Genomic DNA, 25,440 nt, shown 5'->3' with positions numbered 1-25,440 from the left:
GGGTTTCTAATTCAAATTGTCCCTGTCCCTTGTCTCGACGAGGACCCCGTCAGTTCGTATTTTTGAGGTCAAAACGACTTCTGGTTTTGAATTCCATTTTGTTTGAGTTTTGGCTCACACGTAAAACCGCTGAAATTGAAGAGTTATAGCTATCCGCGCCTGCCATGTGTTCTTGGAAGCTGTTTGTTTTTGTGCTTCTTGACATTGGCAAATTGATGTTATGAGCACTTTATGTGGTGTGAGTTATGCCGTGTATTTTATGTATTGATGACCATAACTGGTGAATTTCTGTAGTTTTACGTTTTTGAGCTATGAACCATAATTCAGTTTTGTGGGTTTTTGTTTAGTTTTTTTTTTTTTTGTGAATTTCATTGATTTTTGTTTATGGTATATTTATTCTCTAACACCTACTGCTCCCAAGACCAAAAATCGCTGCTTGGGACCATACCAGTCCTCGTACTATGGTCTCCGGCTCCCGTTTTTGGTATCAGCGATTCACAAGTCAGATTTCAGACTCATGAATCCAGTGAATTTTTTGCCTTTGTTTCTTAACTTAAACTTAGGGAGCCTATTTGAGGGTTCCCCGAACCTGGCCTGCCATTCTCAGTGTGCCCACCCTGACCCCTTATAGGCCCATTTTTTGGGTTCGCTTGCACAGCACTCTGCTTGCAAAATCTCTTGCAATTTAAAAAAAATAATAATAATCTTAAAAGGAGCTTACCGCTAGCCCAATACTTATCTTTACTTACCAATGGTTGATTCGAATTTCGCTCTACTTTACACACTGCTGCTTGGTCAGCACGTCGTCTGCACGTCTTCCTGCTCTGCTTTGCCTGTCCATGCTGTGGTGTTTGCCTGTTAATGCTGTTGCGTTTGCCTGGTCAACCTGTGGCCTGGAGTTTGGCCCCAATTACGGATTCTGGTCACCGGCCAGTGTCCTTCCTCTGGCTACGCACTCTGAAGGTAATTTGTTTTTTACATTTATTTTTGAGCACTCCATGAGTGCATGTGCTAGCCGTCTTCTCTCCTCCGTGTGTTAACCCACCAACCCCCACTCGCCGCCGTTATTTTTTAAGGAACACCACCACCCTCCCTTTAACCCACCACGTCCTACTCCATGTTCTATGTTGTTTTATCCAGCCCCCTACTTAAGCCACCTCCTCACCCTCACTAGTGTCCCCGGAGGTATTGGAGGGCTTTGTATGAGCACCATTTACATTACACACGGACCCTTTTTTTTTTTTTGTTTGTGTTTTTTTTTTTTTTTTTTTTGCTGTTATGCACCGGAGGATTGCATGATTTGCCCTGGATCACAGGATGTTGAGCTGAGACTGGAATCCGCTTCCCTAGTTTCAAGAAGGAGACACGAAGGAGAACCACGCAAAAATGAAAGGGGACAGCTTTCATTTAATAACGTTTCCATTTGTATTATGTCCATTCCTGTCCCGCATGCATAACGCTCTACGATCAATAAAAGAACCTAGAAATATTAATTTTGGTCTCCATGTAGCACTGATGCACAAAATTTGACAATCTCCCAATACTTGTTACCATTCTAGAGCCAACACTCGTTTTAAAAACTTTACCTGGACCTACGTCCTTTCTATTTTCTGAATCTAGTATTAATCAAACAGGTGCTGAAATACTGTGTAGCTACTCTCCCCTATATTGTGTTGCTATAGTACTGTAAAACATATGAAATGAAAAGGAAATCCGTGTGCCAGTGCAGACAGACCGACTCTCGCGGCCCTCGAGCCCTTAACACTATTGGATGAGTGTTTATGCTGATACATTCAGCCTTCCCTTGTCTCGTTTTTCGAACATTGGAATACTACACCTTGGGAGCACTGACTGGCCCCTTCCCAATCTTTCCAGCGTGATTATTCCTGCTGTTGCTGGTGTAAGCCCTTCCCCCGGTCCTGATGAAGACCCCAACCCCAAGCAAACCAATTTGCTGGCTCTAACAGGGGTCGAAACGTCGACTTTTTCATTTCTTCAATCAACACAGGAGATTGTCAGTGAATGTAAAACTGCTGTCTTAAATCTGTGTTATCTAATTTAAGTTTTGTGGCCATTTATTTGGCAGGTCAGGTTCTACAATTGAATTGTGGATGTTCTTAAATCCTTCACAACCTCCCTCCCTCACTACGCCCTGCACTAATCCCAAAAGTCCTGCACTTATCACGTACCTTACACCAAGATATTTTTGAAAATGTTGATACTGTGATGCTTTTTGTGCTGTGTTTAAGTACTGATCCTTGTTTGGACTGAGAAAATGGATATTAAATGATGTGCATACATGCAAGCAACAGGTGTTGTCGTAAAATTTGTTTGGATTACTAACAGATGTATGTTTCTTTTACATTTCTAAATGTGTTTCCACTGTGACAGTTTTTTGTGTACCTAGTTATACCCGAGTCCAGTGGTCTACCGGGTTACCCCATTAATATATAACTCGCTATAGTACTGTAAAACATATGAAATGAAAAGGAAATCCGTGTGCCAGTGCAGACTTAGTGTTAGATTTTCAGAACATTTTGCATTTAGACCTTTGGGCTCTTTGTGTAAAAGCCACCATCAACATTAATTATGATGGGACAATAAAGTGTAGCTGAAACTACCACATTTTTCATCAACTTTGTGCAGTCTATATCAGTGTGTCTGCAGACATGATATACGCTACCTCAGTTGTATGCTCTGCCACACACCTTCTGCGGCATTCCATCTAGTGCCAACTCCTCCCTCCTATATTCCCCACCCGCTGCACAGGTCATTTGTGGGACGGACTTCCATTGAAAGGTTCCGAGTGGAAGAGTGAATATGGGGCCAGAAAAAAGTACAATACACCTTCTTTGTACTGTGCTTCTTTCAGTCAGCGTCATTGGATATATAGAGTTTCTTGCTCCCTGAAACCACCATAGAGTGATATCACCCTACTACGCGCACACAAATGATCCAGGATGCACTAGACTGGTCAGCCAGTAGCAGGAAGCGCTGAGTCGAGTCTATATCTGGACTGATCATGTAACTACCGTCAGTCCTAACTAATGAGAAATAAAAGGAGACTGTTGAGCTACCTGTAGGGATACCAGAAGGAGCCGGTCTTTAATTGAAAGGTTTCAGGCTCAAAGACTGATCCAAATCTTGACCACTGCAGTCTTGTCACTGACAAGGCTCATGCAGAACTTGAAAGACTTAGATCCGAGTCTCTAAGTCGAGGGACCCAATCAAGAGATGAATGGCTTAATCTTGATAGGACAATAAAGGGACTGTCTGAGATCATGCTGTGTTTTTAGAAAATCTGAGACTGACATTTCCCTTTTACGTTTTGCACTTCATATTTATATCTCTTTGTAACGCAAATGCATCAGTTTGTTCTGGCTAAAACACAATATTCCATTTTCAGCATCGTTTCATTTTTCACTTGCAGGCCTGAACTTGTGAGACCGGCTACTACTCTTTATCAGCATAACCTAACTGGAATTCTGGAAACGGCTGTTAGAGCAACAAACGCACAATTTGACAATCCTGAAATCCTTAAACGATTGGATGTCCGACTCCTGGAGGTAAGAATTTCCTTTTTAAATTTCAGACCTTTTAGTGGCTTCTGTATTAAATTCGATTTTCTTACCATTTTGGAGAGAGGGAAGTCTAATTATAACAGCAGAAGAAATGCAGAAAAATATTAAATAAGTGCTATGGTTAAAAATGAACAGGTGTAGATGAGTGCGAGGAGAGAAGGGTAGTGAAAGGTAACAAGTATAAATCAAATTTCAGAGAAAGGTAGTGAAAGGTAACCAATATAAATCAGATTTCATCTTCTGGTGTAACCTTCCTCTCCTCGCACTCAATACCTTAATTGAATCTTTCTCTCCTCTTCTCCCTCCCTCGCCTATTTTCTATTTCACTACTTTTTTCTCCTCTTCTTATCTTCCCCCTTTATCTCCGCTTTCTTTTTATGTGAAATAAGTATTTTTATTATATAATTTTATGTCTCTTGAGATTGCAGTACTTGTTGATGTATACATTTCCTCACAATTGTTATTTCTTGTTGGTATTGCTCTTTGAACTGTCAATAAAAATCATTTTAGTCCTGATTTTATTTATCACAAACATGACCCAGTTGGGTATCAGAGCGCTTTACAGTTACATGGTATTAACCGTTGCGACAGTTCGATAGAGGAGGCATTTAAACGTAAGTAGGGCGAGTAAATGACAGTCTATGTAAAACATTTCCAACTAAAAGTAACACGTGGAGCTAAAGAGTAAATAATATCAAAATTAGTACACTGGACTGTAAATAACAAAAAAACAATGAACAGGTATAGTAAAACTTCTTTACTGTTGTCCCTGATTGATTAATAGACCTTGTGCTTCCACATCTCTTGCTTCATTCAAAGGTAGGTATGATTTTTTGATAGAGAAATATTCTAATGGCTACTTCATCTAGCAGATTTCCATGGTTTGGGAAATATTTATCCAATCAGTAGCTGTTAGGTGGTCCCATAGGGTCATGAGGTGAAAAGCAGTCAGTGCCACATGGGATATGATATGGGATAGGCACTAAAAGGTAACACCTAGCATTCAGGAAGTCGTTAAATGGTTTAACACACCACAGTTTCCTAGGATCTGGAGCTCTACCCTTTCTCTAATCTTTCTCTTTGACAATATATTTGGATGTTTGAGTTTTCTTATGCAGCTTTGTTGATGGTGCATTGTTTCCACTGAGGAGCGAATTCAGCCTGTTTGTGAGGTGCAGAAACTGAAACTTTATGAACAGTCTTCATGGTAGTTGTCATTGTTATCGGTAAAAACGTTTAATTAGACATCTCTCATAATAGATGTTCGTAGGACTGGGAGTAGAATTCTCTTTCATGTGATTAATCAAAATAAGAAAATGACTCACTGGTCCTCCACCTGCTCTCCTTTGTCATCAAGGCTCAAGTAGAAATCACACTGCTGCCTGGCCTCCCTGACGTAGTTTCCTTCTATCATGTCAGAGTAGCTGCTGAAACTTGTCCAAGAAACCTACTCTTTCTGTCTTTAGTGTGATCAAGTTTTTGTGCCAGGACAAGCGCAAACCAGTGACACCTGCTGTGGTGATTCTGGTGTTCGAACCCTAGGAGTTGCTGGGTGTCCCTGGACCTCCAAGATGGGTATTTCAGTATTCCAGCTCAAACTGTCTCCAGAAATAGTTTGTGTTAACGTTGCTATATTTTCTGCCTTTCCTTTTGCTTTGGTGTGTGTGTTTAGAATCTTCACTAAGGTTGTGGTGGTATCGGTGGTACATCTGCATACATGACCTGTTGCTTTTTCTATGTCCTTCCTTGGCAGCTGACTGTCACATAAGCTCAGGTTTTCACCTTGGTAGGTTGCCAGCAGCTCCTATTTATTGCAGTGTACCTGGCTATTTCCTACACTCAAGAGGGTTTAGGCCAGCCGCCACTCAAGTTCAGGGATAGATGTCCATGCTATCTTTCCTTTGATTATTTGGCCTCATCCCTTGTGTTTTATTTCTTGTTTGTCATAGATGTGTTCGTTGCAGTGGGCCTAAGGTAGCACTGGAGCCAGTTTTGACAAGAATTAAAGGACCCGATTTGATGTACTAGACTTGCATCTGAACTTTGAGAAATAAAGTCACAAAGCCAGCTTGCTTGCAGGAGATGGCTAGGGCCAAAGCTTTTAGCAGGTGACAAACACTTTCTCCTTAATGGTGGAGGTTATCTCTGATCACTGTCAACCAGCGGCTTGTGGAGCATGCTGAAGAGCAAAGGTCAGGCCAAACCCTCTGTTGCTTTGAGCAATTTGAGTGTCACTTAACTGACATCCTTCCCTTGGCACAGATGTGAGCAATGCAGGTTCCCCCTGGTTAAACACCACCAAGAGGTTGTACCAAAGGGCAGGGGATCCTTCCACCTTTGCATCAGAAGCTGGAGTGTGAAATTGGCTTACGGCTTAGAACATTTCACTAGCAATTACTTATTTATCAGCATTGGAATGCTGTCCTGGTCTTCTCATGAGTTTGAGGTGAACCAGGAAATGGAACCGGGCATGTTGGTCCTACTGAGAAATGCCACAAATAAATTTTTTGTCTCCGTTGTTCGACCCGTTCCACCTGCACAAGGGGAATAAATATTCTAGATCTTACTGAAAACTGACATTTTAGTTTTAACTACACATTTCCTCCAAATTCCACCCTTCCTCACATTTTTAAGAAACTGAGAATCCAAAAAGTAGGCGTGTTTGATTGCACAAGACTGGCAAAGGAAGATCCTGGATCTCAGCTGGTCCCCTGAGTTTCAGCTTCCTTTAAGGTTGAACCATCAATCCTTGCAAGGTGTGACGGGGAGCTGGGGGATCATTGTCATCCCACCATAAGCATTCCAGCCAGTTATTCAAGCAGGATTAGCTAGGAGGTTATCCTGGAAAAGGTGTCGGACATACTGCTGGCAGCTAGGCATCCTGATACTAAGTTTATACACACCCTATGCTGGAGGGTGTCTACCTATTGATGGATTCACAGTGATACTGACCCCTTCTAAAGTGAGCTCCTGCTCATCCAGAATTGTGCATTTTCCTTGGCTTATGCCAAATTCAATTTGTGAGACACAGAGGATTTAAAGCTCCGCTTGATTTTTTTCTGCGATCTTCCAAACAAGGCTTGCTATAAAATGCTCCGTTAGTCTTACATTTTAGAAAACCCTCTTCACCCTAACATGTTTGTTTTGTGGTACTTTATTCACATTAATATTCATTTATTACTGGTGGTGGCCTGGTTTGAGCCTTTGCACTCTAGGAATTTTAAAACATCTGACAAAAAATGTGTTTTGGTAGCTTTCACTTAATTTCAGAGTGATTGAGCTGCAGGATCTATGTGTAGATCATCCTTAGAAATTAGATTTTCAGAAATGTTTGTGTTTGAGAAGGAGAACTCTGTGTTTGTTGAGGATGTCTTCTAGATCTATATGTCACTTCCACCAGAGAGAAGGTGGGAGCGTCGGGCTGCGTGCAGCAGCGGAACCCTGCAGCTGTCAGTCTGTGACGGCTGGCACCAGACGCTCGTGAGCATCAGGAGCCCCCCTTCTAGCATGCGTACAGAGCAATCCCCAGCACGCAGATAGGCGGAGCCCAAAGGGAGAATGGATGTGATGTGGATCCAAGACTGGGTGAGACACGGGGGCCTGAGAGGGGTAGGTGGGACAGGCAGGAGTGTCCGTGTGGGCGGGTAATGTCTAAGGTGGGTGAATGTTAGGGTTATGATGAATGTGTGTTTCTCAAGGTTGGCAGGCCTGCCGCTCTCCAAGGTCACGACTCGTGTCACAAGGGCACTAGTGGGAACAGCCCCTTGGAAACGAACAGGGGTTCAGGGAGGAAAAAAGAGGTGAAGGCCAGACGTTCTAGTGAATGCCTGCACCACAGTCCAGCTCCCCCCATAATGTGGCCCAATCTTTCTTCTCAAGCAATGCATTTACCGTCCTTAAATACTCCCCCCTCCTTCTCTATAGCCATCTTCACCCCCATCTCCAATCCTGCCTCTCCCTTCAGTGATCTCTCCTTGGCAGCCTCAGTTGCTCTCTCACCTCAGGTCTCCTTTGAGGAAACATTCACACTGCATGGTGAGTGGTGACCAATGTTCCCTCTAATTTTTCTTTCTTATGTGCGGCAATAGAATGTTGGTGTGCACTCTTTTACTGCCTCTGTGCGCAACAGAGTGATAAGATGTGCAACAAGTCAAGTTGCTCCGCTACCACTTATAGGTAAATAACATGCATTGGCACTGTCAATAAGCCTTGCTTCTTGGTCACTGATTGGTTTAAGCACTGAATAAGTCATCACACATGCACCCTGTCAATCATCCTTGCACTTGTGTATCCATAAATCACTTATTCATTCTTGCATTCACCAACTTCCACAACCACAATACAGCACATACACAAGTTGAGCCACATTTGCAAGATAAATTGAAAGAATAAAAGTAGAAAAAATACAACATGTTATCGACTAAAAATGGCAGACATATGTGTGCAATAATAAAGTTAAACAAAGCAGCTCATTTCTTGCCCTCTGTTTGTGCCTACTCTGCTAGTTTCTTGCCCTCTTTTTGCCTTTTCTACCCATTTCTTGCCCTCTGTTTCTGACTTCACTGCTCGTATCTTGCCCTCTTTTTGCAAAGTCATGCATTATAGGGCCTCAGCAGTAAAGCTGAGAGCGCTGCTATAACTTTAAAGCACCATACAAGCTGCAATGGCGGCACACGGTGTGCGCTGCTGCCGGCAAACTAAGGGTGCTCTTTGGCTAAACTATAGCTTAGTTCAGCTGTACAGAGTGGTGTGCTACAATGTTACAAATACACCAACGTGCCGCGATATCCCTGATGTCGTAGGACGACGGGTCAGAGCCCAATTGCTACCTAGTGTCTTGACTGACAAGTGACTTTAGGTGGGCCTGGCTCCAGCTTCCTGAGGCGGGAGCGGGTAGGCTGCCATGCAGATCAAAATTCGCTGATGGAGCAATCGTGATACCGTCCTCATGGCTGACTGCCGTAAACAATAATGGCTTACTTTTAGTACCTTGCACACCTGCGGTATCCGGCAGCTGCTACTGGACCCGGCCCCACCTGCACCATCATGGATACATGTGTGTAATCCGGGCTGAGCAGAGGAATCATTGCCACAGGACTGAGCCAGTGAGTCCACGGTACTCAGCATAATGATTGCTTACAGCCAGCGGGGCCGCCAATCACCGTTGTCCGTGTCCCCAGTCAGGTCAGTGTTTATTTTATATTGATATATCCTCATGGCCTGTGTTCCGCTGTGCCTTGGTGTCTCTCTGTGGAGCCTTGGGAGAGCGGGTATCTGAAGCGGTTTGTGGCCTGTTTTATTTCTTGGTCAAGCAGCCCCCACCCCCTCCGTTTCTTGACAGTGCCAGGTCGCTCTTCCTTACATGCAGAGGGGGAAAGGTCAGAAGCCGCACATGAAGGTGGATTCTTCACTTAGTTAATTCAGAAAACCTCAGTCTGCCCGGCCGGCCAGATCAGCTATCACAGCACAGCAAACCATCTCCCATAGGGAACAAATATTTATTGGAGCGTCTTGTTAAATAGCGTAGGCTGTGTCCGTTTTTTTCTTGGTGCCCAATTAAATGGCACAGTTTACTTTCGATTAGGTCATCTTCTTAAAATACAAAGAATTTCGAGCAATTATCCCAATGGAAACGGACAGTGCAAACTTAGGTAAACTGCTCAACCAATTGTACGTGTAAAGTGTGGATCATGTCAATCACAGTGCCTTCCTATAAGACACAGCTGCCTGTTTAGTTGTGACCTAAATGTGTGTCCCACTCTCAGCTTTCTAATGCAGCTGGGCTTGCTGCTCATGTCGCTGTGTGTGATTCAGCGAGTCACGCAGCTTTCAGTGTGCCTTATCTTTTGTCTGCAATTTTGGCTAGAGATGATAAAGAGAAGTCAGTTAAATTTCTTATGTTTTGCAGCAGTTAACGTAGTTTCTCGTTGCTCAAATGGGTGATCTTTCTGATATTTATGTGTTCCCCTTGTCTTCATTGCTTGATTTTGCTCGCGATAAACTGAAATGAATGCCATTAGTTTAGGAAACAATAACACCTGTTATATAGAGAAGTGAGAAGCGCCAAAAGTGCAGTAAAAAATGCTTTATAAAAATCAACGTATTATTATGGGTTCTCTAGTAAAGCACATTTTACTAGTTTCCTTTTCAGTGTTGTAGGATGCTATATTTTTGATTGGACCTAAAAAATAAGTATGGTGCCGCATCTTAAATACATGGGCTTTCACACCACTCTACTTCCTATGCCAGACTAGTAAAATGAATCACATACGAAAACGAACATGCAGGCACCATTTTAAGATCAGTTGGCCGACAAAAAAACGTATCTGACACAGCATGTAATGCTATCGCTATCGGTTACATGAGAGAGATTTAGCAATACAAATTTTTTGGATCGATAGATTTATTGGTATAGTGGATAAATATATTTTGTTTTAGTTTCTGAATGTAATCGATTTCGGCTAACGGCACCGCTGTCCTGATTAACGGCAGTCTAATTATATTTTGCACCTCCTTTTACTTCACTTTAAAAGATTGAAAGATTTCTTATATACTTTCAGCAAAAAATATTCTCCATTTTATTTATAATGACATTCTCGTTGTCACTCATAGTCATTGAAATGCGCTCATTATTACTCTAAAATCACGAAGATGTCACACATGGCAATCTGAAACCTTGGCAGCTATGTGGAGGAGCCAGAGGTCCGTGGACTTTGCAAACGGGACTCAGGTTGCAGAGAAAGCTCTGGGAATACTCTTCCTCTTTTGAAGGACAGCGTTGCAGGCATTTAAACGTCCACCATTAGCATTTCTAAAGACGAAAAACAAGTCTTTAGAAATGCATTTGGAAGCGCAGCAGCATCACCATCAGCCGCACTTCAGAGGCTCCAGTGAAGTATTTACTGAATGCGTGGAATCCTTTGAAGTGCGCGCTGATTGTATGTGTCTGCGCGGAGGGAAGCCTAGGTGTGCGCGCCCGCTCAGGCGCGCTGGTTAGAGGGAACCATGGTGGTGACTAGGGCGGAGCAGAACTAAGTGGAATTCCACCGATTTTTTTTTTTTTTTTTTTTTTTTTTTTTTTTTTTTTGTATGCAACTCTGCGGAACTCCGACCCCCCTTTGGACCCAGGGCCCTTTTAGGGTCAGGGAGGGGGCCATGCGTCTTCCTTCCCATATATAAAAATGTTTGGCCCGGGGGTGTGGCATACCCGCTTCCCCTAATAATAGATTTTTTGGCCTGGGGTCCCCATGGCCCATTTTGGCTTGGGGAGGGGCGCATGAGATCCTCTCCCCTAAAATGTTTTCTGCTGTGGGGGATGGGTTTCCCTCTGCATCTTGAGACTTTAGGAGGGCGGCAGCATGCCTCCTCCACTTAAAAAAAAAGAGAAAAAAAAGGCCCAGGGATTGGAGTCCTGATGGACCAATAGTGGCTTCAGGCGGGTGGACAGCCGCCACCCTCTTATGTGTATAAAAAAAAACAAAAAAGGCCCACAGGGATGGCTTCCCAGTCCTAATAGTGGTTTGGAGGAGGGGGGACCATACGACACCCTTTCTCTGGAGAGAGCCTCCTGTCTGCGGGTGGTTGGATGCAGATGCAGGGCCCTGCTACCAACCCCACACTGCACATGGCCGAAGGTCATGTGTGGCAGAGGTTGGCTGCCTGTGGGGGTTAGAGTTAGGCCCTGCGGGCCAACCCCACACAACCACAAGGCGGGGGGTTGACTTTACATATGGTTATAAAATATTGCTTCATGTTAAAAGGTCCTAGAAATTCACTGAAAAGAAACAAAGGTTAAAGTGATGTTATAGTTGGGTGAAAATATCAGTGACAATGTAATGTTTCTCTCTCTCTCTCTCTCTCTCATTCTGATAGATAGGAATTGCTCAGATTTTTGGTTGCTAATAACATAGTCAGTGTTTGAATCTTCACGAACCTTTGCAGACCTATTCTTTTTTTCTTCATTGGCTGATTATGAAAAGTTTTGTGGTGATTAGTAAAGGGTGTGCAAAGAAAAAATAGTGGTCCCAAAACATTATTTTCTACCAATGCATTTCTCCATAGACTTTTTTGAGAGACATAGCGGCAAAATGGCTTACCTAATTTGCATGAAATTTGGTAGGAATATAGATTTTGCTGTGGAAAGGGTCCTTTTTGTTATTTGATCTGAATTTTTTCGGTTGTTTTTTAGTAATAAGGGACATATGTTTGGTCACTGAATACCCAGGGTCACTGAATACCCAGATACCTTTGCGGTGTACTGTGGTACATGGAGATGATGAAACACATTATTATTGGTTTAATTAAAGCCCTTACAAAATAAAATAAAAAAGGGGAGCCATATTGTTTAGTGGTGAAAAATAATTGTTTACTCTTTTTGTAACGTGGAAGAAGAAAGGAGGCAGTTTAGTAAAAGCTGTAGAGTTAGGTAAAAGTGTTTTTACTGATTTTATATTTTTTTTAAACGTTTGATGTACTTCCTCAGAATTAGCTGGAAAGTACTGGAGTACTTATTGCAATGCAATTAAAATAAAATCTGTATGACAAAAATACATTTTTACATAATATAGGGTAGCTCTTAAAAGAGCCTGTTAAATGAAATACATTTATATAGGTTTGTCAAGTCACGTTTTTAGGTTTAAAATGAAAATATGGTTTCCATAGCTAGAAAAATGTACACTACCAGGACAATAGTGCTGCATTGGCATATTTTATATTTAGATGAAAAATAGAAGACATTTTATGACCTCAAAGGAATGCTGACAATGTCTGGTTCACGTCTTTGCATTTTTTCAAACTTTGCAGCATTTACAGTAGATCATTTCCCTTTTTGTCTCTGACAGATATTTGAGAACAAAAAAATGTGTGTTTGGAAACAGACATTACGATGGCAAATGACTCCATCTCGATTTCCAATCTAACTCCAATTAAGTGTCCTATATCATTGCCACCACAGTGGATAACCATACACACATTTACAGAGGATAGTAGAGGAAGTAACTGGTTCCATTTCAAACCTCTTTCACCAATCCATGTTAGTTCAACTCCTATCAAACCTAAATCCTTTACAACACCTACATTCTTAACATGTTGTCTGGCCCAGCAGACCAACCCCTAACCATTTTGCACGTATACTAACATACAAGAATAAGGAACACAGAAGCAGACAAATATATAGAGTTAGATGTGTGGCCATTAGGAAGCTACATCATACCAACAACTTAATTTGAAAAACCAAAATGAGGTAAGGAAACACTAGTCTACAGCAATGATGTTTAACCAGTATTAGAAAGGCATTTGATCACTTTGTGGTCACATGGAAGTGAATAGAAAACTAGATAAAAAATAAAATTAAGAAGTATTGTCATCATCATGTCAAAGAGTTCTTAAAAGCTTAACCTAAATTGAATACCTGCCACATTATGATCCACAAACAAAGACATTTTGAAAAACAATTATATTGGAAACATACTACCGAAGCAGAGGTCCATTGTTAGAAAAACTATGCCTCTGTGAAGTTGTTCAGTTTTGCACATATAGAAACAATGTGATAGAAGATCTCAACACTAGTAAATTTTGAGTAAAAGGTACAAATGTTTGTTTAACACGTCATAATAAACCTGCTCTTATTAATTATCATAAACTGGGTTGTGATACAAGAGAAAAGGGATCATTTTACTATTTAGAACTTCTTGAACTATTTTAACCCATGACTCAAAGAAGAATTTTTTTATAGGTCCTTTTCAGTGCTATAAAGATGCATCTAATTACATTAAGAAATGGGAGAAGAAAACAATATTATTGCAGAAATTCAACGTAATACTCCATATAATTAATAATACCTCTACTTCCAGGACTGCTGTTCCACTTGGACAACCAGTTATTGATACCGCAGTTCCGGTTGCCATGTGCGAAGTTCTAAATGCAATAGACCAGGTCTAAAAGGAAATACATAATTTAATTAACCTAGTATGCCAATTGAATAGGGACCACATTTAAATTTAAAAATACATGAAAGAATCTATAGATCATGGACAACATCATACAAATGGAATATGTTAATGTACTACTTATGGACCTATATTACAGTATATAAGTGGACAAGCAGGCATTGGGAAAAACTTTGTTATTAAAGTGATTACTGATTATGTGCACGATTACTAGCTCGAATTTATCTTGCGTAATTACTGCTCCTACTGGCTTAGCAACACATGACATCAAGGGAATTACCTTACATCGTCTACTCTTGCTACCTGTGGCGCATGATGACAAACTGAAGTGCTTAAAATTAAATACTGATACATGTCAAGAACTTGGTAGAATCCTTAAATTTAAAGTTCGTGATAAATACCATATGATCATCTTGAACTGTAAATGTTATAAATGATGACATAGTAGGGTAAGAGAAATGGCAGTTTTGTCTGAAAACACACAAAAAGGAAAACAATGATGGATTTACTTTGTGTTTATATTTGTTAAATACAATCAGATATCATTGTATTAGTTTATTAGTAACTTGCCATCTACTACCAAGTGCATATAAGGCCCGTGTTTAACTTACCTTACACTTACCATTTATCTATATAGTAAAAACAATTTATTATTACTGAAACCTGAAAAAATATGGTTAATATTGGTAGAAGCTCTCCTTATGTTTTGAAAAATTTGGTTCTGTAAAGAACTTAAAAAAAAAAAAGACTAGTACTTTTTTGTTATTTTTACAAGGTCAACATGACCAATCAAAACAGTTGTATCAGCAGGAAATGGGAGGACAAAGGCATACAAATCTACGGCTGTTGGGGGGTTGGGGGGGGGGGCAGACAGTGGCGAGTCATGACAAGCTCATGATAGATGGTCATATTCCTCACTTCTGCAACAATTACAGTATGGCAGAAGAGACAGTATGTTGTTGTACTGCCATATTGTTCTACAATTTCCCAATTCTGCCTCAAAAAATATATTGGCAGTCTGGTACCAGGAGCAGGTACCAGTGGAGAGACAGATGCATTGCGTGTTGATGCTAAAGGAGCTGGAGAATTAGAAGGTACTACTGGAGGGGCAGATTCCGCAGGTGGTGGTAGAGGTGCTGAAGAAGCAGAAGACGTTGTTACATCACTTTTAGCATCTTAAATTACAGCATTCATAACAACACTCATAACATCTCAAATGATATTATTTATGAGAACACCCTGCACAGTATAGGGCCGAGTTATAGTTAATTTAGTCTGGCTAGCAAGTTGATAACACTGTGTATGGAGGTGCGCAAATTTTAACTTCAAGTTATGACTATACCTTTTCAATGCCTAAGGTTTGTATAGTTAAATTGGTTTTGATTTGTATAGAAAATAGATATAATAAAAAAATTTTTTAACTAGAACTAATCTTAACCTTTGTGTTTTTCATTATATATATATATATATAATCTGTGCAGCAGAACTGCAGTAGTTATCGTACATCTAGTTCAATTGGCTGTGTCAATGAAGTCAATCTTGATGGATGATGAGTCAAATCATTAAGTCGTACATTTTCCCCACAAAGTATTATGTGCAAAGATTACAAAATCACATAAGAATGAACAAATACCTATAGATTGCTTTTTGAAAATCAACGACACAAGATCATTTGGAAAAGGAAAGCAGGGCTGGCCATGTTAAAAAAAAAAGAATGGCTTATGACCAAGTAGTAGTTAAAGCCATGCTGCGTTGCTAAACATTTCCAAATAATAAGCTCTCATTCAGTGTCCAGTGTTTATATCTTATGTAAAAATGGAAAAGTAACTGGTATAAATTGCATTCTTCCTTGTCGATTGATAATTATTGCAAGCAATCATAACTTGCAAATTTATTTGAACAGTGTTATATCATTTTAATTTACTTTTTTACAGAACGTTGCTAGTACACTTATAGGTACAGTAATTTACAAGGAAATAGAAACTATTAGTATTCTTATAATAATTTCCCCCATGAATAATCAAATATCAGAGCAGTTAATGTTAACAGTAAAGAAATGTTTAAGTTATTGAATCCTCAAAGTATTATTCGTATATGGATTTTCTCAGAGTAAAATTGCCTACCTTGGAATGTTGTTTATGGGTGCTGACCATCTGAACAAACACTAGGTGTCATAAAGTGAATGGTATTGCTTTAACAGTGGCAGGAAGAGCCTATTTTGTTAACCTTGTAAGTTTAGCACAGAACGTGGAGCAACTAGACAAGATTCTGCAAACAAGCATTTGCCAAGCCGATTTGGGACCTATTGGCTTTGCCATTGGTTTTTAGCTGTGCTGTACAGCATTCCCAGTTACTCATGTGGATCGTGAGTTTCATGAGGGAAGCAGGAATTGGACTAATACACCTTATAGAAATGTTTGCTAAAAGGAGATTCCAAGACTAGACATGTGCTTTCAGTGTACACGGAACAATCTTTTGACTACCAAGATGCAGGTAGTGAATCACAGAGCTACATTTGTACGAATGTATCAAAGAGGCAAAGGATGAAGTTGGCATACAGAGTGCACTTCCTCTTTACTTAAAGGTTCTTGAAATGGCAAGTACTAGTTGTATCTTGAAAGCAAAGTGGTCCTTTGACTATAGAGGATTTCTCCGAACAGAGGGAAACAGTGTCATTGTTATGGACTCGCCACTATTCTATCCATCCCAAATATGACTTCCTTCCCTGACTGAGGAATAAATGCACATGAATCCTGCTCCATGTCAACATCGATTGCATATCTATTTCTCAGTTAACCCTTCCACCCATCTGTCTGTTCCCACAATCCGGTTGTGTGTGTTAGTGTTATGTCTGGCCTTGATAGAATGGAGTATGACTATTGGATTGGCCGAAAAAGAGTGCAATTCCACAGAGGAACATAGGGTTGAATTGGTCTAGCTTTGTATGTTATAACCAGAGTTTTAAATTAGATTCTCTTATGTACAGGGAGACAGCGAAGTTTACCTAGATGAAAAAAATGGGCTGTTGGCATGGAATGTTAAAAATCAGTTGGATTGCGGCATTTTGTACCAACTGAAGCCTCCTCATCAAATATGTTCGATCCCCCAGATGAAGAGAATTACCATAATCAAGGCTAGATCTGATAAAAGCTTGCACATCATCTTTGTGAGTAGAAGATGGCAAGATGTCTAATGCCTTTTCAGTGAGCGCTAGAAAGGGTAAGCTGTAAGCGGAGCCTGCTAAAATCTAAAGGCCAAAGGAGAGCTCCAGATCAAATGTGATCCCCAGATTTATGGCGGATTTAACCAGCATTGGAGGGGATTCGAAGTTCAGAAGGTGAGATTAAATAGATTGGGACTTACTGAAAATTAAGATATCTGTCTTCTCCACATTGGGCTGGAGACCGCTTTCCTTCTTGCATTTAGGTAGGGAAATGGGGCGAATTTGCATTTTATTGGAGAATGGTATTCTGGGCTATGGTGACAATAAGCTGGATATCGTCAGCATTTGAGACTCATTTCAAGGGGAAAGATTGAAATTACCAGTGCCAAAGGGGGCATGTATACCTTCTACAGTGTGCGGTTTAACGAGGACCGTTTCGAGACTTTGTACTGGAGAGATGTAGGTATGGATGAGAAAGGTGGTAAAGAGACAGCCTGAGAGCGGGTATCACGGAAAGAGTAAATCCAGTTCAAAGCATTGCTGCAAACACTAAAATTGGATAGCTGCTGGAGCAAGAATGCATGAAATATGGTTGTGAAATGCGGCTGCGAGTTCGAATAGCATTAGTGTGGCAGTGACTCTGTTGTCAAGAATCTGATGAAGATGTTCAGAGATAGATAGAAAAGAAATAAGTGAGTGTATGTGATTGTATATATTGGTGCTTTGGGGTTTTCTCTGTGTGCATGGTTGCCTGTGTGCACACAGTTGCGTGTATGCCAATTTGCCTGTGAGGATATCTATGTTGGCGCATGTGGTAGGGTGGCGGAATGTACGTTGATTTGTGTGCAGATATGACTGAATGTATTTTAGACTGTGTGCATGGGTGTCCCTATCTCTGTGCATGAGTGGTTGTATATATATCTTGGTATCTGTACGTGGGTGCCTTATGTACCTCTTTATGTATGTATGTATAAACGTGATTTTATCTGTGTTCATGCACATCTCTTGATCTGTATTATTGGTTTCTAGTATGTGTGTTGTGTTTTTAGTGCATGAATGTCCTCTTTTTATCTTCTGTGGAACTGTTATGTGAACCTGTGTTGTATTGTCGTTCTCATTGGTTGTTTTCCTCTCCATAATCACAGTCCATGCTGGGACATTACACAGTGGGTTTCAGACGTCTCAGTAAAAAACTAAAAAATCTCAGCAATATGAACATTTGTAATCTTTCATGTAAAAACTAATTTTTACCCGAATTCTGATATTTCAAACCACACTACTAAACACAGATAATTGTACACATTGTAGCATAGAGTGCGACTTAGCCCATTCTATCATTGTATGTGAATGATTGTGCTACTGCTCACCGATGACGTAACCACTTAACCTCTGAAACCTTTTCCACCTAGGTGTCGCCTGGGGACACAGGCTGGGATGTTTTCAGTTTGGACTATCATGTTGATGGGCCAATTGCCACGGTAAGACCATGCAATTTTGTGTAATTACCCTAGCTTTAACTTTTGAAACTTTGAATAATTTGGAGGCACTGTTTTCTTCACTGTTTGTTTTCTTATAGTTTTTGGTGCCTGTGATGCGCCTATTGTGGGAGTGCTTCAGCAAGACATTTAATTTCATTAAAATATTCATGAGTGCTAATGTGTTCTGTTATTTACAACTTACATTATCAATGTGTTCTTTTAGAAGCTCAAGAAAGTACTTAATACACTGTGTTCCATTATTCATAGACCACAGAAGCTAATTTTGAATAATTTGAAGGGAGCTATAAAGTGTGTTTAAGAAAGTGTGTGATTTTGCCATGTAAATAATTAATGCAGTGTTGAATTCCGTAGAACTGATGAGAAAGTTACTATGCTTTTGTTTAGGAACCTTTTACAAACAAGTAAGACAGTTCCATGCATTTTTTTTTTTAATAAGTAGAAGGGGGGAAATCCTTTTCTCTGCACTGTTAAAATAGCACACACTCTTCAACATACTGTTAATGCATCGAATGTCATTACTTGTTTTGTTGGCTCCACTGATATTGTACAGCAGACTATGACCAAAGATGGCTCATGTTCTTTGACAGAGTGATAACTCCCTTTAAGGGTTTAAAGCCAATGGAGTAATGCTTGCCTCCTAATATGTTGTCTTTCGCTCCAGCCTTTACAGTTGTACTATCCTGCAGTGGAAGAGCCATAGATTTGCTTAGGAAAGTTAATCTTGTTCATGCTGTGCATTCCTTCCCTTGCTATAGAAAGAGCCAGGAGCATGTGCAATTTGTTTGTTGGGTAATATAAGGCCATATATTTTTGGCAAAAATGATTTATAGAGAATATTTCTGGCAATGGGCACCATTGGCCAGCTGAAGTATTTTCCAGGGTTGTGACTGCTTTTGAGTTGCACGGGCTACAGGAACATGCAAGAATATTTGCTTAAGCTTGGAGGAAATAACATTTTTAGAGGTAGAAATAAAAACATGTGTACAGATTGCAAGACTAGGCATTTAGGAGAGGAATGACAGTATAGTTGGAAAAGGGTCAAGAAAGTTACAAGTTGGTTTGTGTACTCACCAGAAATTGGTGGCCAGTCTCAGCTAATGGTGCAAATCATTCCGGAGAGTCAGGGTTCAGAATGATAAAGCCTGTCCTGAAAATTCTTGGCCATTGACTTGTGGATAAACTGTTTTATCAGGTCTGTATCAATGGGTGAATAAGGTTTTTATCTTAAAAGTGGTGTTCACTGGCAGAGGCAATGACTAGTGATTTCTACAAGATTCCTGCTTGAAAGGTGGGAGCGCTGGAGAGCCTTCAGGGTGGATAAGTGGTCATGCTTGCTGTGGCGAGTGATGAGGCGGTCAGATGATTAGAAGCCACCCACAAGTGTTAAGGTTTACTTAATGTGTCTCATCAGAATGCAAAGGAATGATTCCTTCTCCTCTGGAGCAGGTGCTCCAGGCTGGAAGGGAGATTTTCATGCGGCATTTAAGTTCTTGCTGTGATCATTCCATCTAAAATATATAACCCTTCCGAAGCACTCTTGAAATTCTCCAACATCTACTACCATGTGTGTGTTGGACATGCCCTCCTGTATATGCAACTGCCTTCCCTAATTTTCTGTCCCAACACCCCACCCCTGAGAGCCTGGTTATCCAGGTCTCTACTTCCCAGACCTTCTTTCCCTCTGCTCCCCCGGATCAGGAATCCAAGAGACTGGAGCAGTTTGGCAAAAAGCTGTTCTCCTCCCTTAGTTTAGGGCTGCGGTCTATTAGCACCGCTTGTCTCTTGGACCGTTACTCCCACTCTGTGGGATACGGTGGAGGACGTGCTGCCCCTGTGTCTGGAGGAGGCCCGGACGCGGGTCGCCCAGGCTCTTGCCGACGGGCGGGATGCAGCGCGGTATGCCATCCGATGTGGTTTGGACACGACGGACTCGCTTGGCAGGGCAATGTCGTCCACGGTGGCGCTTCGTCGTCGCGCCTGGTTGCGGTCCACGTCTTTTTCCGGGGATGTCCAGAGCACCCTCATGGACATGCCCTTTGATGGTGATCGCCTCTTTGGCGACAAAGCGGACAGTGCGCTGGAGCGCTTTAAGGACTCCAGGGCTACGGCCAAGTCCTTGGGCCTCTCGGCCCCGCGCCCGCAAACTTCCGCTTTTCGCCCCTTTCGTGGCCAAGGAAGGGGCGCCCCCTCACGTCCGCCTAGCCACAGGCCGCAGAACCATCCTCCATGCGGTCGTGGACGTGGATTCCGCCGAGGCGGTACAGGGGGACAACGTGCCGGTCCATCCACATCCACCACTGCAGCATCCACCTCAAAGCCTTCCTAGTCCGTGCTTTCAGGCCTATTCCACGCCAGTGGGAGGCAGAGTTCGCCATCACATGCTCCACTGGCGTTCCATCACTTCGTACAGGTGAGTGCTGAAAATCGTCCGAAGGGGCTACTCCCTCCCCTTCGAGACGACCCCTCCAGCCATGCCACCGCAGTCCCACCGCATGTCGGGGGATCACTTGAATCTTCTACGAAGGTAGTTACGTCCCTCTTGGCCAAAGGGGCCATCAAGCGCGTTCCTGGTCCAGAAGTAGGCCGTGGTTGCTATTCCCACTACTTTCTGGTTCCCAAGAAGGGCAAAGGGGGCCTACGCCCTATCTTGGACCTCAAAAGCGTCAACGCCTTCCTCCGGAAGGAGAGGTTCAAGATGCTCACCTTGGCTTAGGTTCTGGCTGTCCTGGACCCAGGAGCTTGAATGGTAGCGTTGGACTTGCAGGACGCTTATTTTCACATCCCCGTCCTGCCGGCCCACTGGCATTACCTGCGGTTCACGGTGGGTCAGGAGCATTTTCAGTTTACTGTGCTCCCCTTCGGCCTCACCAGTGCCCCTCGGGTGTTCACGAAAGTGATGGCGGTGGTCGCATCTCATCTGCGCAGATCAGGGGTTCCAGTCTTCCCCTATCTCGACGACTGGCTGTTGAAGGCGGGCTGGACCCAGCAAGTCGTCTCCCACCTCCAGACTACGGCCGACCTCCTGCATTTGCTGGGGTTCTCCATCAATGTGCCGAAGTCGCATCTGAGTCCCTCCCAGAAGCTCCTCTTCATCGGAGCGGTTCTGGACTCGGAGCAGTTCCGGGCTTATCCTCCGGAGCAGCGGGTCCGGGATATTCAGGCTCTGATTCCCATCTTTCAGCCTCTATCCCGGGTTTCGGTCAGGTTGGTGCTGCGGCTTCTGGGTCTGATGGCCTTCTGCATCCTGCTAGTGCATCATGCCAGGTGGCGAATGCGGGCTCTGCAGTGGGACCTGAAGTTTCAGTGGGCCCAGCATCGGGGCAACCTGTCCGACCATGTCTTGATCTTGGAGGGCACTGCAAAACAGTTGCAGTGGTGGCTCACGGACCGCGATTGGGTCAGCGGCAGATCCCTGTCCCTACCCCAACCGGAGCACATAGTAGAGACGGATGCGTCCCTCCTGGGATGGGGGTGCCACATTGGGGAGGCGGAGATCAGAGGATTCTGTTCTCCGGCAGAATCTCTGCTCCATATCCACCTTTTGGAGCTGAGAGCGATCCGACTTGCACTGAAGGCATTCCTTCCCATTGTCCGGGGAAGTGTGGTGCAGGTGTTCACGGACAACACCACCGCCATGTGGTATTGCAACAAACGGGGTGGGGTTGTGGACGCTTTGTCAGGAAGGAGGCTCTGCGCCTCTGGACATGGCTGGAACATCAGGGCATCACCCTGGTGGTTCAACATCTGGCAGGTTCTCTGAGCGCCAGAGCAGATGAACTCAGACGCCGGTGCATGATGGATCACGAATGGCGTCTAAACGCTGACGTGGCGCAAGGCCTCTTTCAGCAGTGGGGAGAGCCTTGGTTAGATCTATTCGCCACCGAAGAGAACGTGCAATGTCAGCAGTTCTGCGCGTTGGAGTTTCCAAGGCGGCATTCGCTCGGGGACGCCTTTCGTCGCGAGTGGAGTTGCGGTCTGTTGTACGCCTTTCTGCCTATACCACTTCTTCCCAGAGTGCTGAAGAAGATCAGGCGCGACTGGGCCCAAGTCATCTTGGTGGCTCCGGATTGGGCACGAAGGTACAGGTATGCCGAGCTACTCAGTCTGTCAATCGATCCCTCGGTACGACTGCCTCTTCAGGAGGACCTTCTGTCGCAGCAGCAGGGGACGGTCCTCCACCCGAACCTGTCCAGTCTCCACCTCCATGCGTGTAGATTGAGCGGCGACAGTTGATGCCATTTGACATGCCTCCTGAAGGCTGCGATGTGATTCTGGCAGCCAGGCGTCCCTCCACAAAATCGGTATATGCCTGCAGGTGGAACAAATTTGTGGCATGGTGCACAGCAAAGGCTATGCATCCCCTTTCCGCCCCTCTTTCTGAGGTTCTCCTCTTTCTCCTTTCCATGGCCCAGCAGGGCTCTGCTCTGGGCACTCTTAAAGGTTATCTCTCAGCTATTTCTGCTTTCTTACGGCTTCCTGATCAGCCTTCTCTTTTCAAATCCCCTGTTTCTCGCTTTTTCAAAGGCATTACTCACATGTTTCCTCCTGTCCCTTTCGTAATGCCTCAGTGGGATTTGAATCTGATCTTGACATATCTGATGTGCGCTCCCTTTGAGCCTCTTCATAATCGTCCCCTCCGTCTTCTGACTCTTAAGACTGCTTTCCTGGTAGCCATCACCTCGGCTAGACGGGTGAGTGAGCTCCAGGCTCTATCTTCTAAGCCTCCTTTTCTTTCTGTCTATCCGGACAAGGTTATCCTCTGGACTCGTCCTTCCTTTCTTCCCAAAGTGGTGACTGCCTTTCACATCGGGCAGTCTGTCAGGTTGCCCACCTTCTTTCCGCATCCTTCGAAGGAGGAAGAGAGGCTCCACCGTCTGGACCCAAAACGGGCACTGTCCTTTTATTTGGACCGCACCAAACAGTTCCGGGTAGACGACCAGCTCTTTGTTGGCTACGTAGGTGCTAAGAAGGGGCGGGCGGTACACAAGCGAACCATCTCCCCGTGGGTCGTATTGTGTATAAAAGCTTGTTACTCCTTGGCTAAAAGGATCCTCCTGTAGGGCTGAGGGCCCATTCCACCCGGGCCACAGCGGCGACTACTGCCCTGGGCCAAGGAGTCCCCTTGCAGGACATCTGTCAGGCGGCAACGTGGGCCTCACTGCACAGGTTTGCTAAACACTATTGCCTGGGCAGCCAAGTCCGGAGAAATGGCTTCTTTGGCCGTTCTGTTCTCCAGGACTTTCTGGTGTGATCTTGGTTCGCAGACCCACCACCGGGGTTGGTATTGCGGCGGTATCTATTCTAAGGTGAGGAATTTAACTAACGTGTTTCTTTCAGATGAACAAGTTACTTACCTTCGGTAACGATGTATCTGTAAGAAACATTAGTTAGTTAGATTCCTCACCGACCCACCCATCCTCCCCGTTCTGCGAACCGACATCCAAGGTTAAGGTTACCCTTTTTCAGGGCCCTAGACTTTTTGACACCAGTGTCGGTCTCTTGCATGGCTCTGCGTTCCTGGCGCAGAAAGCTATGTACAAGAACTGATGTCAGCGTGCGAGGGCGGTGTCTAAGTACTCGGACGACGTCATTCCGGCGCACGACGCCGACGACGGATGCGGAGCCGCAGGCGACGCCTTGCGACGCGCAAGGGGTATTGCTGACGAAAAATCTTTCCGGATCCAGCCTGACGCCTGGGGATATTCTAAGGTGAGGAATCTAACTAACTAATGTTTCTTACCGAAGGTAAGTAACTTGTTCTTCTGGGTTACTCATAACCCTCTTAATCCTATCATTCTCATAGCATGAATTAATCCCAGTCCTAATCTTGAATAATTCTCTCCTTATCCAGCGATTGGGAAGGAAATCTATGTATGGGAATTGTTGTCCATTTTGCCAAGATTTTAACATAAAATGTACGGATCTTTTCCCTTCCAAGTATTGCCTATCCGTGACCCATGATATTTCTTTCCCTGATGTCCTAAGTTCCGCCTTACTTACAGTTGGATGGAAGTTCTGCTGGCTTACATCAACCATCAAAGCCCTACATGCCATAGTCACTATTTCTCTAACCCCGTTTGCCCACTTCATTTCACTCTGTAGGGTCTCACATTTACACCAAGAAGATGCTTTTTGCCCCTCTTCACCACCCAGGCGTTGCCAGAACCTTATTAGTGCCATGGTCGCCATTTTCTTTCATGAGACCCTACCTGTTTCTAGCCTTATGGCCTGTATCATGGAGGAACTAGGTAGGGCTGCAATTTATTTTACATATTTTCCTTCTTCAACATCCCACTTCCTCTTACCACTTGCAAATAGCAGTTCAGCGTCATATAAAAACTAGGGGGGGGGGGGGGTACCATAGCCCTATAGGCCATTCAGGACAGGTCTATCCGTCATTTCTCCATAGGAAGCATTACATTTCCTCAGTCCACTAACCGAGGTTAGGGCCCGATTTCTTAGTGCATCCAGGTGAACTTTCCACCTCACAGATTTCTCTAACCAGATTCCTAGATATTTATACTCATTAACTTTCTCCAATTTTACGGCGTCTAAGACCCAGTTGAAAATCTTCCTCTTTTTGTCCGAAGCAGAGAATCTTTGTTTTTTCCAGGTTTACTATTAATTTCTTTCGGTTACAGTAATCCCCAAACTCTTTGAGCTTTCTCTGCAGACCTATCTCAGTTTGGTACATAATCACCAAATCATCTGCGTAAAGTAAGCATGTGATATGTTTTCCCTCTATTTTTGGGCTTGCCCCCCTCACCGATCTCAAAGTGGTGGGCAAGTCTGCTATAAATAAAGAAAAACGCATCGGGGCCAGCACACACCCCTGTCTTAGCCCATTTTCAATCAAAATCTTCTGTGACCGCGTTCCTCTGAATCGAGAATAACCTGGGCCCAATTCTGACTATGCAGCCCTTGTATTATTGATATGATCCCCTTGGGGATATCTAAGACCCCTAGCATTTCCCATAGCCATTCACGATCTACCAGGTCGAATACGGCCCGGAAGTCTACGAAACAGCGAATAAACTACCCCCTGTTCCATAGATTTCCGAGCCAATGCCCATAACGCAAAATAGTGATCAATTGTGGAGTGGCCCTCCCGAAATCCACACTGTTCGGAAGGCACCACTTCGTTGTCTACAGCTCACTCTTTAAGTTTGTCGAGAATTATCTTAGAGAACACCTTTTCATTGATATCCAGGAGGTTGATTAGCCTATAATTTTTGGGTAGCAGAATATAC

The 25,440-nt window shown here is 43.3% G+C and overlaps 1 protein-coding gene across 1 annotated transcript in view; it reads left to right on the top strand.

Moving 5' to 3' along the window:
- TUBGCP3 (tubulin gamma complex component 3) overlaps positions 1-25,440 on the top strand; it is a 370,876-nt gene that overhangs the window by 252,343 nt on the left and 93,093 nt on the right. Inside the window, exons 15-16 of the mRNA XM_085622213.1 lie at positions 3,431-3,566; positions 18,101-18,169. Coding sequence (XP_085478339.1) covers positions 3,431-3,566; positions 18,101-18,169 — 205 coding nt within the window. The remainder of the gene's footprint in view (positions 1-3,430; positions 3,567-18,100; positions 18,170-25,440) is intronic.

The sequence above is a fragment of the Triturus cristatus genome, chromosome 8, assembly GCF_964204655.1.
Source record: "Triturus cristatus chromosome 8, aTriCri1.1, whole genome shotgun sequence".
Taxonomy (NCBI): domain Eukaryota; kingdom Metazoa; phylum Chordata; class Amphibia; order Caudata; family Salamandridae; genus Triturus; species Triturus cristatus.
This window is presented reverse-complemented; position numbering and strand designations above follow the sequence as displayed.